Below are 11,667 nucleotides of genomic sequence, written 5' to 3' on the forward strand. Positions count from 1 at the left end.
AGCAAGCAAAATGATAAATTATGCAACACCTAAAGAAACCCTTTACAATGTATAACACAAGTTTTTTTTTATCTAAATGTTATAGATTAATTGTGTAATGGGAGAGGAGAAAATACAGTGGACCAGACCGGGATTCTAACCAGGGTCCCCCTGAAACTCTGGTCAGATGCTCTACCAACTGAGCTATCTGGCCACCAGCGATCGAACCCTGCTGACTGCCACATTCCTTCATCCTTAAAGGTCTTTGGCCCTCAAAAGACCCCAACCCGGATCATCCCTGGCAGGCCTCTCACCTGTCAGTTCCAGGGCATGGCAAAGCACCAAATGTAATGGGAGAGGAGAAAATGCAGTGGACCAGACCAGGATTTGAACCCCGGCCCCCTGAAACTCCGGTCAGGTGCTCTACCAACTAACCAACTAAGCTATCTGGCCACCGGGGATCGAACCTGGCTGACCTCCACAATTGAAAGCCCCCCCCCCCCCCCCAAAAAAAATCCAAACAAACAAAACAAGGAGTCTGTGAGCCAATGCTCACTAGTAATACCCCCTGCTCTGATGAGAATATACTCTGTCTATTATGTTAATATATATGTCGATTTCAGTTATGGGCAGATGCAATAAACAGGAAGTTGACATCAGATTCATATAGAAAAATTCCCACTTTATGGAATGCCTCATCGAAGAAAGTGCTACAATTTCAAGCATCTGTGATGAGTAGTTGCTGAGAAAACTGCAACCACAATTTGTTATGCATGAAAAGGACAGCCGCACAGATGAACAGGAAGTTGACATCAGGTTTAAACAAAAATGAATAACACCATATGGCATGCATCAACAAAGTATGTGCTAAAATTTCAAGCTGCTGAGAAAACAGTGACGAAAATCTGTTATGCATGAAATGGACAGATGCATGGATGAACAGGAAGTTGACACTGGATTTGAACAAAAATGAATCCAGTCATATGGCAATGGCATGCCGCCTCAGAGAAGACTGTGTCAAAATTTCAGCCATCTGTGATGAGTAGTTGCTGAGAAAACTTACTATGACCAAAATGTTTTTAGAAACAGACAGACAGATGGACAGACACACAAGGGTAAAACAGTATACCCCTCTCTCCTAAGGAGTGGGAGTACAATAACTGATAACCAATCTTGCCTGCAAAACTGTTGAAATATAACCTAACTAAATCTTATTTCTACATATCATATCATCATCAGAAGCAAAAAAAAGCCCTTCTGCATTTATACAACTTCTGATACTTCAGTAATGATGAAAATGAAAAAAATACCATCTACACATGCTAAAGAATGACAATGAAATGATCTACACATCACCTGCCTTCACCTAAAATATCACAAATTATACTTGTATGGCACACGTGAAAACCCTTTTCTTTTGAAGGACTCATCTTTGTTTAAAGATACTAGATGTAAACATGTACACTTAGTGTTAGAACAACTTAACTTCTCTGAACATATTTAACAAAACAAACAAACAAACTGGACATCAGGAGCTGTGCTTCCTCAGAATGTTATGAAAATACAGATTTCCACAAACACACAGTAGGATTATGGTAAAGGCATTGTAGATAATCATTCGCCGAAACTTTGGTTCCAAGTCACCTTGTCTGTACCAGAAAATCTGCAAGACATTCCAATACATGTATAACAAAGTTAAAAATACACCTGAAAAAAAAAAATCAGACTTGAATCTAAAAGATTTTATATAGAGGAAGGGGAACTACAAAGTAAGATAGAAATATAGGCAAGCAGCTGTACAACTCAAGAGGCTGGGAATTTTTCTACTTTATTGCAATCTCTCTCCTTACCAGAAGTAAATGAGATCCACATATCATTACGATGATGATGGCGAAGAAGACATTGATTCCATTTGGAGGGAAGCTTGGGAAAATGAATGCACTGATGAGGGTGACCTGTGTAACAAAAATAAATATATGGAACAAATTGTACAATATCATATCATAGTTAAAATTTAAATACTGCAGTACACAAAATTTCTATTTAGAAAAATTCCTCTGACTTAAATTTGGACCTAGAAGGTACGCTGGTAATGCGGATATAAGCAGTGGATACATGTAATGTTTTGATGCCTTGAGCTTTAACCAAAAAAAAGGTGGCACATTAGCTCTCTGGTTTTCCATTACAATTTTTTTTTCTTCTTTTTTTTCAGACTAGACAACAAAACATTGGCAACTACCCGGTACATGTAACACCTATGATTTACATTTTTTAAAATACATTTTTTGCCTTCATTTATTGAGATACAATGATTACTGTAAATTTCTTATTTTTAGCGAGTACTTATTATTGCGAATGGGCTCTTCAACATCAAATTGCGAGAATAAGAATTCACGAATGGACAGTTGATCAAGAAATTTTACAAAGATTTTAGCACCATAAAAATAAAGGCGAGTAATTTGATTTCACGTGTGGTGCTTCTCACGAAATTACGCGATAATAATTAAATTACACACGTATATTTAGGAATCTACAGTATATTCGTTCATCTTAACTTTGTTTCAATCATTATAAAAGAAACATTTGGGATCTATGGAGGGAATGTGCAGAATTAGAAAACATTGTGGATTAAAAAATCATTCTAATTAAACAATTGAATTTAAGACAGGGCCTTAAAGCTCACATAACATTAGGCAAATTTCCAGAAATCAATGTAGAACTACATACCGATAAATATGTTTCACTGTACTAGATTTTATACCAACTGATACTTACTGCAACAACAATACTTGTAAATACTCCTACAACCAAGTTAATCATCCGATCCTAAAAATAAACAAGATATAAACCATATTATTCAAAACTTATACATGTATATCAAGAATGACAGCTCCTAACCGCACAGAAATTTTGAAAAGAGCATGCCTAAAGCAAATTTTTAATTATTTGAGTATTAAAACTTTATTTTAAGTTTCATTTGTGTTGGTTGTGATTCTTTATAGCCATATATGGCGTATGTACAATGAAAATTATTGGACTTAAATTATAAGAACTTATTATTTGTATCATTACTTTATATAAAGATAGAACTTTTCCGTAAATTACAAAATCTAAATCAATTGCGTTATAAAGATATCACAATTTAATTTGCATTCTCGGAATTTTCTCTGACTCGGAAGAAAATACAAAAGATTTAAATAACACATTACAGAGAAGATAAAATTGTATTATTAGATGAAACGAGGTGTTCTCCGTGTTCAGAATTGTATGAAAAGCTTTAATTTAAATGTATCAACTATATTTCTTTACTTAATTTTGTATTTTTCGAAAATATATTTTTTGATCAGTTACGCCATATATGGCTTTAAGCACTGGTAGTCAATTGATCTTGTTGGCGCAATTCAAAGATCTAACAGCAAGCAACCCAAAGCACTGCTTGTTAATGCAAGCTCTTAAAGCAATGCAAGGGCAAAGAGAAAATTAGGACTTTGCACATGCATTGATCCATTTTTTTTTCTCACAGTTACTCTGGACCCACAATGCATCAGCTAGCTACAGTCTCATGAGAATAACATCAAAGTGCAACAAAAAGTAATTTCGCCTTGATTTGTTGGATATATGTTGAAGATACTGTATTTACCTAGAAGTACTTTTTTCCGCGTGATATTAATTTACCCTCTGTACGCGGTCACAAACTTTCAGCGGAAATTTGTCCAAGTGTACTTTATATAAATGTAAGGCATGTAGTGACAGTTTAAGAAATCCGCGTAATTTTCTACCCGAGGATTAAACAGAAATTGAGATTCCGCGGAATTATGACCCCGTGGAAAAAAGTACATCTACAGTAAATAGAAATGTTCTTCATTTAATTTTAGCACTGTTTCAGCATCTTTTTGGTATTGCAACTTATAAACGAGGTCATGTCTAAACCCACGTGTGTCTGACAACCCAATCTAAATTAAAACAATAAAAGTATCTCCGCTCGCCCTGACAGTTGCACCATCAACACATTAATTATTTAAGTAAACTTGATTTTATTTTTAAAAGTATTAAATTTTCATCTGCTCATTTAGTCTCAGGTTGCTGGTAGTCAATCGACCTAGTTGAACACTGTTGGAGCAATTAAAAAAATCTAATGCTAATTAGATAAAATGGCGGGATAAATACTTTAATGTTTTCTCTTATTAATATTATCATTCACATGATGCATAAGACTTATGCAGAAAGCTAAATTCAAGAATGCAGCAATTCTAGGATATAGATAGAAACACTAACTCTAGGCTGCTGGTGATCACCAAATAGCGGTACGTCAGCGGCATCCCTGTACCGATTATCGGTAGACTGATAATTTCCGGTGCTCATTATGTTAATTTTAGAAATATTCAGTCAAAGACAAAAATCTCTTTTCACGTCTTCATGATCTTGGAAATTTTCACATGACTTTTTGAAAACTTCCGGTTTCACTTCAATCGGCAATCCTCGGCTGACTCCGCTCCGCTCCATTCAAACCTCGGATGTGATTGGTGGAGGAATACGCATCAGATCCTTACATTTCTCCGCCGGAAACTGCCTTATCACTCATTTCATATTTCGCTCTGCATAACGTTCTTTGAAAATGTTTCTTAATTTGTGGAATTATTTATCGTAAACAGGTTTTGATTACAAACTCATGTAAGTAAGCTTTGAAAGCAAGAAAAAAATGTTGAGTGTGTCATAAAATAACGCCGATTTCAAATGTATGACATTTGAAAGAAATTCAAATAAGATCACATGACTTAATCAGCAAGATGGTAACTCACCGTTGACATCCGAGGTTATGTGCGAGGTACGAGTCATCCGAGGAACTCCGAGTGGTTTCACTTTTAAACGAAGTTTTGCTAAATCGTTCGCATAATAGTCGATTGCGTTGCGTACTATCTCGCACAGGATCCGTGGTTCAACAGTATAAAAAGTGGTGGCCGACCAGGTCAATAACAGAATAACAGTCATCGATTTTCAAATTAATATTATATTTGAAAAAATAGTTCCCCTTTAGGTTTTAAAAAGTATTTAATATCATAATAACAGAAATTTCTTTTGAAGAAGGCCAAAAATTAAGAGATTTTTTTCCTTTCTTTTTTTGTTGCTTTTTAAAAATAGCACGATATCAGCTGCAGCTAAATAAATAATACAACAATACCTGAAACTCAGCCGCAATTGATGACATGATTTCCTTCCAAATAAAACATGTAAAATCAAACTGATTATTATTTCCGACTTGAAAACAGAAACAAAAGAAGAATTTAGCACTTTAATGAATCCCTGAAATCTTTATGCAAAAAATACCGTATATTTTGAGAATAACCCAAAAATTTTACTTTTTTTCATAATCATAATCACTCATTGAGTCATATCGATACATATATGGGATCAATTATCGTTTGTTTCCGAAGTATTGTAATGTGAAATAAATACCCAAATGGTCTACACACACACATCAATCATGCATACATACTTAGTACATACACAGGAAACGTTTCAATACTATTCAATCGGATGTACAGTGTTTCCGTAAATCACATTATTAATAAAATGTACTTAGAGCATTGAGCTCACAAAATGATACCCCCGTCACATGTAGGAAAAATTGCTAAGTTAATTGTTTGCTATTGAAAACCATTTTTGACCAGTACATATAAAATAGAGGGTGAACTATGGCATTATGTACATGTGTACTAGTATAATTTATGGAAAAGGTACATTGTACAACAATTTTTTAAAGGCCATTATAGATAGATTAAAGAATCTACACAGTAGTGAGCTTTTTTTATTTATTTAATTAGACAAAAAATGAGGTGCAAGTCATACAAATACAGTAAACAAATATGCATGTATAGTAACACATATTTTCATAATATTAAATGCATCACGTATGAAGTTATAAATATTTCTCGCTGATTTAACATCGGCTGGTTTAAAAATTTCATGAGATATATCATACATTTGTTAAAAAATGTACAAAATAAACTTGAAATCGTAATTTTTCATAAAGAGGACATACAAATAAATAAAAAATGACGTTCATCTTCAACAACATTTCTTACATTTGGTATCTCTCGCATTAATTGGATTAGGGGTCGAAGTAGTTTGAAGTTGTTTTTTCCGATCGTAGAAATCCTCCAGACCGGTAAGTCTACGACTCCACTCGCATTGAAAGATGACCCATCTAATAAACTTAGAAATGAGATGTGATAAGCGGGTTGGGATGGGGTTAGGGTTTCGGCGAAGGTCTAGAAAAGACAGTGTTCATTGTTACAACGCGAAATGTAATAAATAGAGAATATTACGTACTAAAATCCATATCATATGTCATATCAGCCCGAGTGGCCCCATATCAGCCCGAGGGCCGAAAATGTGACATATGATATACCGGTATATGGATTTTAGTATGTAGTATTCTATTTATCATATATATATTTAAAATACTTTATATGCGAGTTCACATATGGTGGTTGAAGAATGTAGGTTTGTCAGCCAGAATTTTGTTGACCAGTGTGATTTCGCTTTTTGATATATAGACAAATGCGATGAATCTAAAACAATTTATTTATTTGTACTGGCAGGTGTAATTATAAAATTAACTTCAATGGGCAAAAGAACACAGAAATTGGCATTAACGTCATTGGCTTTCTGTTCTCAAACGAGTCGCGATTTTGTGTTGACTTTCATCAGTGATGGGAGAAGACTTGTTTGGAGAGCGAAGGGGAAAGACATTCCGCATTTCTTAGCATGACAGATTTGATGGAGGTTCGGCGATGATTTTGGGAGGCCATAAGTGTCGACTAGACGACTACAAAACTGATCTGCACATTATTGAATGTTCCACGACAGGTTTAAAATACCGGAATTATAATATCTTTGTCCTTTTGTTAGATCCATTGCAGGTACTGTGGGAAACTCAAGGATTTCATCTGATTTAAATAGAGATTAATTCTAGATATCATAGAGGCTTAATCGCAAAGTAATGTTGAAAAGTAAAACAATTCAGCGTATGGACTGGCAAAGACGTTCCCGAGACCTGAACCCAATTGAACATGAATTGGACGTTCTTCTCCAACGCATTTCAGCTTTTCCAACACTTATCCAAAATCGACAGGAGTTTCAGACAGCGGTGGTGAAGGAATGGCAACATATCCTAGCTCACGGCTGTTGCGCAGCACGGATCGGCGCTGTACATGTAGGGTTGTTATTGCTTCGCACATCAAAAATAGTTACAGAAGTATTAGAACTGTTTCTATATAAAGAGCTTGAGATCAAAAACTGTTATTGGGATCGGTTTGTAATTATTAATTTACCAATTTAATCAATTACCCAATCTGACATTATCTAATCAATCCACAATGTCGTGATTGAAATTAAAATAAATAGAATTAAAACTTTAAAAGTATTTAAATGGTAATTGTGCCTATACCATATATTTGGATAAGCAACCACTGATACCGTATATAAGGATTTTATTTTTATTCTTCATTCAAATGAAACTGTGCATTATACAACATGTACTTTCTAATTATTTTTACGTAAAGAAAAAATTTGTAAATCCCATGCATTTCAAGACAATCATATTGTTACAACTTCCAGATAATAAACACGGAGAATGTTTTAAAAAAAATATATGGTAGAGATTCATTTTCTATCATTCAATGACTGTCAGTTACACAAATTATATGCAAGTTACATGAAATTCATTGCAATCGTTGTCTAACATATATTACTGAATCTCTTTTTCTAAAACAAAATACGCATCATCTGTCCTTGTATCTTGACCACTCATGGCCCCTTCGTTATTAATTGGCGACTTCCCAGTTTTATTCGAGTTCATTTGATCCAGAGAATGCAATGGCTCTAATATTTTGTAGTCACCATTTGTCATCCGGGCATCTGAGGATACTTCCCGGAAATGATCATATTTCGCACCAACTTGGCCCTCATTCTTTTCGTTCAGATGGTTATATATAAGTGGAGGACAGTCATAGCTATATGAAGCACCTGATTCGCTACTTCCTGTACAAGTCATCTCTTTGGGTATATGATACTGAAAACAGAAGGAGTTTACTTTTGACTAGGACAATAAAAGAAAAACATATTTTCTTTGGTAAAGAAATCAATGCTACCAGTATTTTCTTCAAGTAAAACGGCACCAATGGCAAAAGGTTAATTTGTTTTATCTTTATAATAGCAGCGGTTTCTGTGTTTCCACAAACGAATTTGAACATACATATGTATGCATTGCATGCAGTTATTAAAGTTCTGACAAACTTGATTAATTGTAGGTCTTTAAAACTTTTGAATACTTTTCCTGAATCTAATTAAACATACGTCTAGGAATCTTGATGTACTATACAAAATGTACAAGTAAATGTTGTAGCAATAATTACTATGAGGCGTTGTTTTGGTATTTACTGCCAAAAAGTGATATCACCTATTCGAATCGGTGATATCACCAATTCAAATTGAATAGGTGATATCACCTATTCGAATAGGTGATATCACTTATTCGAATAGGTGATACCACCTATTCGAATAGTTGATATCACTTTTTGGCAGTAAATATCAAAACGGCTCCCCATAAATTACTTACGTTAGCGTCTTCGATATCGCAGTACATGTAATTATTTGTATGATCATTTAGTTGTCCTGTTTTAATGTCTTTTTCTCCTAATGTTGTCGCCTTGGGTGCTGTGTTTGGTGCATCTCTAAAAGTGTAAGATATAACATAACACATCAGTATCGTCATGGTGACAGAATTCAGAAAAAATGTCATGTTTTTAACCTTTCTTTTCATAAATTAAAAAAGTCTGCATACAATAATTTGATAATTGGAACTTTTTTTTATTATTTATGAAAAGAAAGGTTAAAAACGTCAAACACCTGTGCTGTCAATGTGCTATTCATCTGCCGCTTATATGACAGGCTCAACGAAAATGGGAAACTCGAACACTCGAAGTGAAAATATAACATTTTCTGGGTACCTTTCTTTAATACGTCTTTGAAAATTACGGAATATCCCAAGCACACCAAAAGATACAATGACACCAAATAAAAATCCAAATATGGTTCCCAGAGCAATTCCTAATTTCAAAGAGTTAATAAGATTTTCCTGTTGATTTTCTGAAAAAAAGAGAGAACAGTTTACATGTATCATATTTTATGTAGATAATTATCAGGTAGCTTTTTATAATTGGGAACATATATAAATACTAATAAAGAGTGTTTTGTTGGTTTTTGCCTTCTGAATTACAATTTATTCAGAACCTACCTTTTTCTACTGGGACGGATGAAGTGGAACTTATAAGATGTGGAAATGGTCCATCTATATAAGGAAGAACAAAAAAGAAAATGATAACGTATTCTGTAAGTATTTTATTTTGTATAAAATATATTACATGTAAAATAATTTCTCTTTTATTTGGTAAATCATAATTTTCATGGGTTTTTTAATCGCATTGTGTTTGGTAGCATACAAAGGTCCACGGATTTATGGTCCTTACGAAATACAATGTACTAGCATTGAAATTTTAAAGAAGAAGGTACGGTTTTGGCTTTATTGTGCCCTAAAAATTTTTTGTTCTTAAAAAGTTATGAAATTGGCTTTAACAATAGTTGAGTCTAATCTTTAAATTGTGTCGAAGGGAGAATATTTAAGAAAATGGAAAAAATATAATAAGTTAAAAGTACTAAAAGTCTAATCAAAAGTTCAGGATCTTTTCACAAAATTTGTTCATATCCATATGGGTACAAATACCAAAGGTACAAGAGAGACATCTGGACATGGATATTTTAAAAAAGGTTATTTAAACAATTTCCTCATTATACCAATGCATGATAATTGATACAATTTTTAGCATATGTATCTATAGTTTTACTTTATACTCCTACAAGATCCTGAGATAACATCCCTAATTTTCTTAGTGAATATTCATAACCAAAGAAGAAGGTACGGTTTACAGTGTAGGTTTTATTGTGCCCTAAAAATTTAATGTTCTTAAAAAATTATGAAATTGGCTTTAACAATTATTATGGTTGAGTATATGAATATGATAAATCATTGAAGAATATGGCATGAAGGAGGACCGTTCTGGAAATATGACTTCAGTAATTTGGTACAATACTAATTTTAATGCTGAAAAACCTCAGAATGACTCATTTCTGTGCTTATTTCCCTTCAGAAAAAAAGTGCCTGCCACTATCTCCCATTTCAATTTTTGGATACCCGATATCTTGTGTAAACTGCTTTGAAAAATCATATATCTCAAAATCTTTGTAGGCGACTGTGGCAGAGTACGTTCTCCGAAAGAAAATTTCATAAATAATTTAATTCTTCCGCAACTTTTTAAGAAAATACGGGAAAATGCACAAGTTAGTGACGCCACAATTAGCATTAAGGAGGTCGTATGGGAAGAACGATTTGTGTATTCCTACTGTATGGAATTCTCATGATTCAGAGCGAATGAATTTAATTTCTTATATCAGTTTCATATTTTAGAAAAATACGGGGCTTATATGTATATACCGGTATGTTATTTGAACCCCATGTACCAATCATGGTTTGGGTGAATAAAATGAACTTGAACTTGAGCTTAATTTGTATTGAAACTGTACCTTGTTCTTACAGAACCTTGTCTTAGTTTTCTCTTTAACTAATTAATCAATTAATTAAGTAGTGATAAATATTTTCATGTCAGCAACAAATATTTTCCCTAGACTATAAGCCTCGAAAATTTACTTTCCCGAATATAGAATGATTTTACATTGAATTAAATTCTTCTTAATCATATTAATTGTATAAATCAGTCTAGCTTAGTTGGGCATTTCCTTACACATAATGTAATATTTCAAAGATTCTCTCTCTTCCTTTGTTTTCGTATCATCAAATATGTACAAAATATTTTATTATAATTCAACAATAAGGAACGTTGAATGCTGTAAAAAGAAAACACTGCTGCAGCTGCCTCATACCTACAAATGTGCGATTAACGTTCAATCTCTTCAAAATTGTATTTTCTTCCTCATTTTGACAGACTTCTCTGGCCATTGAGAGAACAAACCTTTCGAACAGACATTCCTCTTCTTCTGGGTCGGGATCTGTCATGCAAAGACAAAATCGTTATGTAGTAAACCCACAGTCAAAATATTAATACATGTATATTCGTTAGGACCGGTGCACACGGTAAAGCTTGCCTTATAAGTCTAGAACCTTACGTTTTGCAGGACGTACGGCTCTCATGTCCACACGCTAAGGCAAGACTTACAATATTATAAACAACATTTACATAATTTCCATGTGTTTTTGAACCATAAATAATGTGCAATTTTAAACGGAATAATAGAATACTAGCTAGGACTTTGAAATAGTTTTACCAACCAGTGCATCCATACTTCTTAACAAGGAATAGGTGGTTAACTGAAGTATTTGCGGATATTTTCATTATATTAATCGAATATACATGGTGTTCTTTCTTCAACATACCAACGTGTATGGTTTTTAAAAAAAATATATTGAACTTTGGGTGAATGATTTTTCAGCTAAGTCTTGTATTAAAGGTGCATGGACACAGATTTGAAATTAATATTTTCTGCATAATATTACGACATATTTTTATAGCATTTCACTCAACAATAAATTAAAAATCTTATTTCATTGAAAAC

The 11,667-nt window shown here is 33.5% G+C and overlaps 2 protein-coding genes across 2 annotated transcripts; both read right to left on the reverse strand.

The window, feature by feature from the left end:
• Positions 1-494: 494 nt before the first annotated feature.
• Positions 495-4,394, reverse strand: LOC134283664 (transmembrane protein 243-like). The gene is made up of 4 exons (XM_062766161.1): positions 4,255-4,394; positions 2,755-2,805; positions 1,830-1,934; positions 495-1,642 (listed from the first exon to the last, which is right to left on the reverse strand). Exons 1-4 carry the CDS (start codon positions 4,339-4,341, stop codon positions 1,508-1,510), a joined length of 378 nt encoding a protein of 125 aa, XP_062622145.1. The 5' UTR covers positions 4,342-4,394; the 3' UTR covers positions 495-1,507.
• Positions 4,395-7,605: 3,211 nt separating this feature from the next.
• LOC134283666 (uncharacterized) lies at positions 7,606-11,245 on the reverse strand. Its single transcript, XM_062766163.1, has 6 exons — positions 11,221-11,245; positions 10,978-11,103; positions 9,278-9,331; positions 8,991-9,129; positions 8,600-8,714; positions 7,606-8,053 (listed from the first exon to the last, which is right to left on the reverse strand). Exons 1-6 carry the CDS (start codon positions 11,243-11,245, stop codon positions 7,730-7,732), a joined length of 783 nt encoding a protein of 260 aa, XP_062622147.1. The 3' UTR covers positions 7,606-7,729.
• Between the last annotated feature and the right edge of the window lie 422 nt (positions 11,246-11,667).

This window comes from Saccostrea cucullata, unplaced genomic scaffold (assembly GCF_032062105.1).
Source record: "Saccostrea cucullata isolate Sc308-1 unplaced genomic scaffold, CSIRO_AGI_Scuc_v1 ctg5159, whole genome shotgun sequence".
NCBI classification, from domain to species: Eukaryota; Metazoa; Mollusca; class Bivalvia; order Ostreida; family Ostreidae; genus Saccostrea; species Saccostrea cuccullata.

Excerpts from the sequence above, each read along its gene's own strand:
- LOC134283666 (XM_062766163.1), bottom strand. The coding sequence starts at position 11,245 with ATGAGAGCCGTACGTCCTGCAAAAC. Across the intron at positions 9,332-10,977 it reads CGTTAATCGCACATTTGTAG|ATGGACCATTTCCACATCTT; the intron begins GTATGAGGCAGC and ends TTCCTTATATAG. Across the intron at positions 8,054-8,599 it reads GCGATATCGAAGACGCTAAC|TATCATATACCCAAAGAGAT; the intron begins GTAAGTAATTTA and ends TTCTGTTTTCAG.
- LOC134283664 (XM_062766161.1), bottom strand. The coding sequence starts at position 4,341 with ATGAGCACCGGAAATTATCAGTCTACCGATAATCGGTACAGGGATGCC. Across the intron at positions 2,806-4,254 it reads GTGATCACCAGCAGCCTAGA|GATCGGATGATTAACTTGGT; the intron begins GTTAGTGTTTCT and ends GTTTATTTTTAG. Across the intron at positions 1,643-1,829 it reads GTGGATCTCATTTACTTCTG|ATTTTCTGGTACAGACAAGG; the intron begins GTAAGGAGAGAG and ends AATGTCTTGCAG.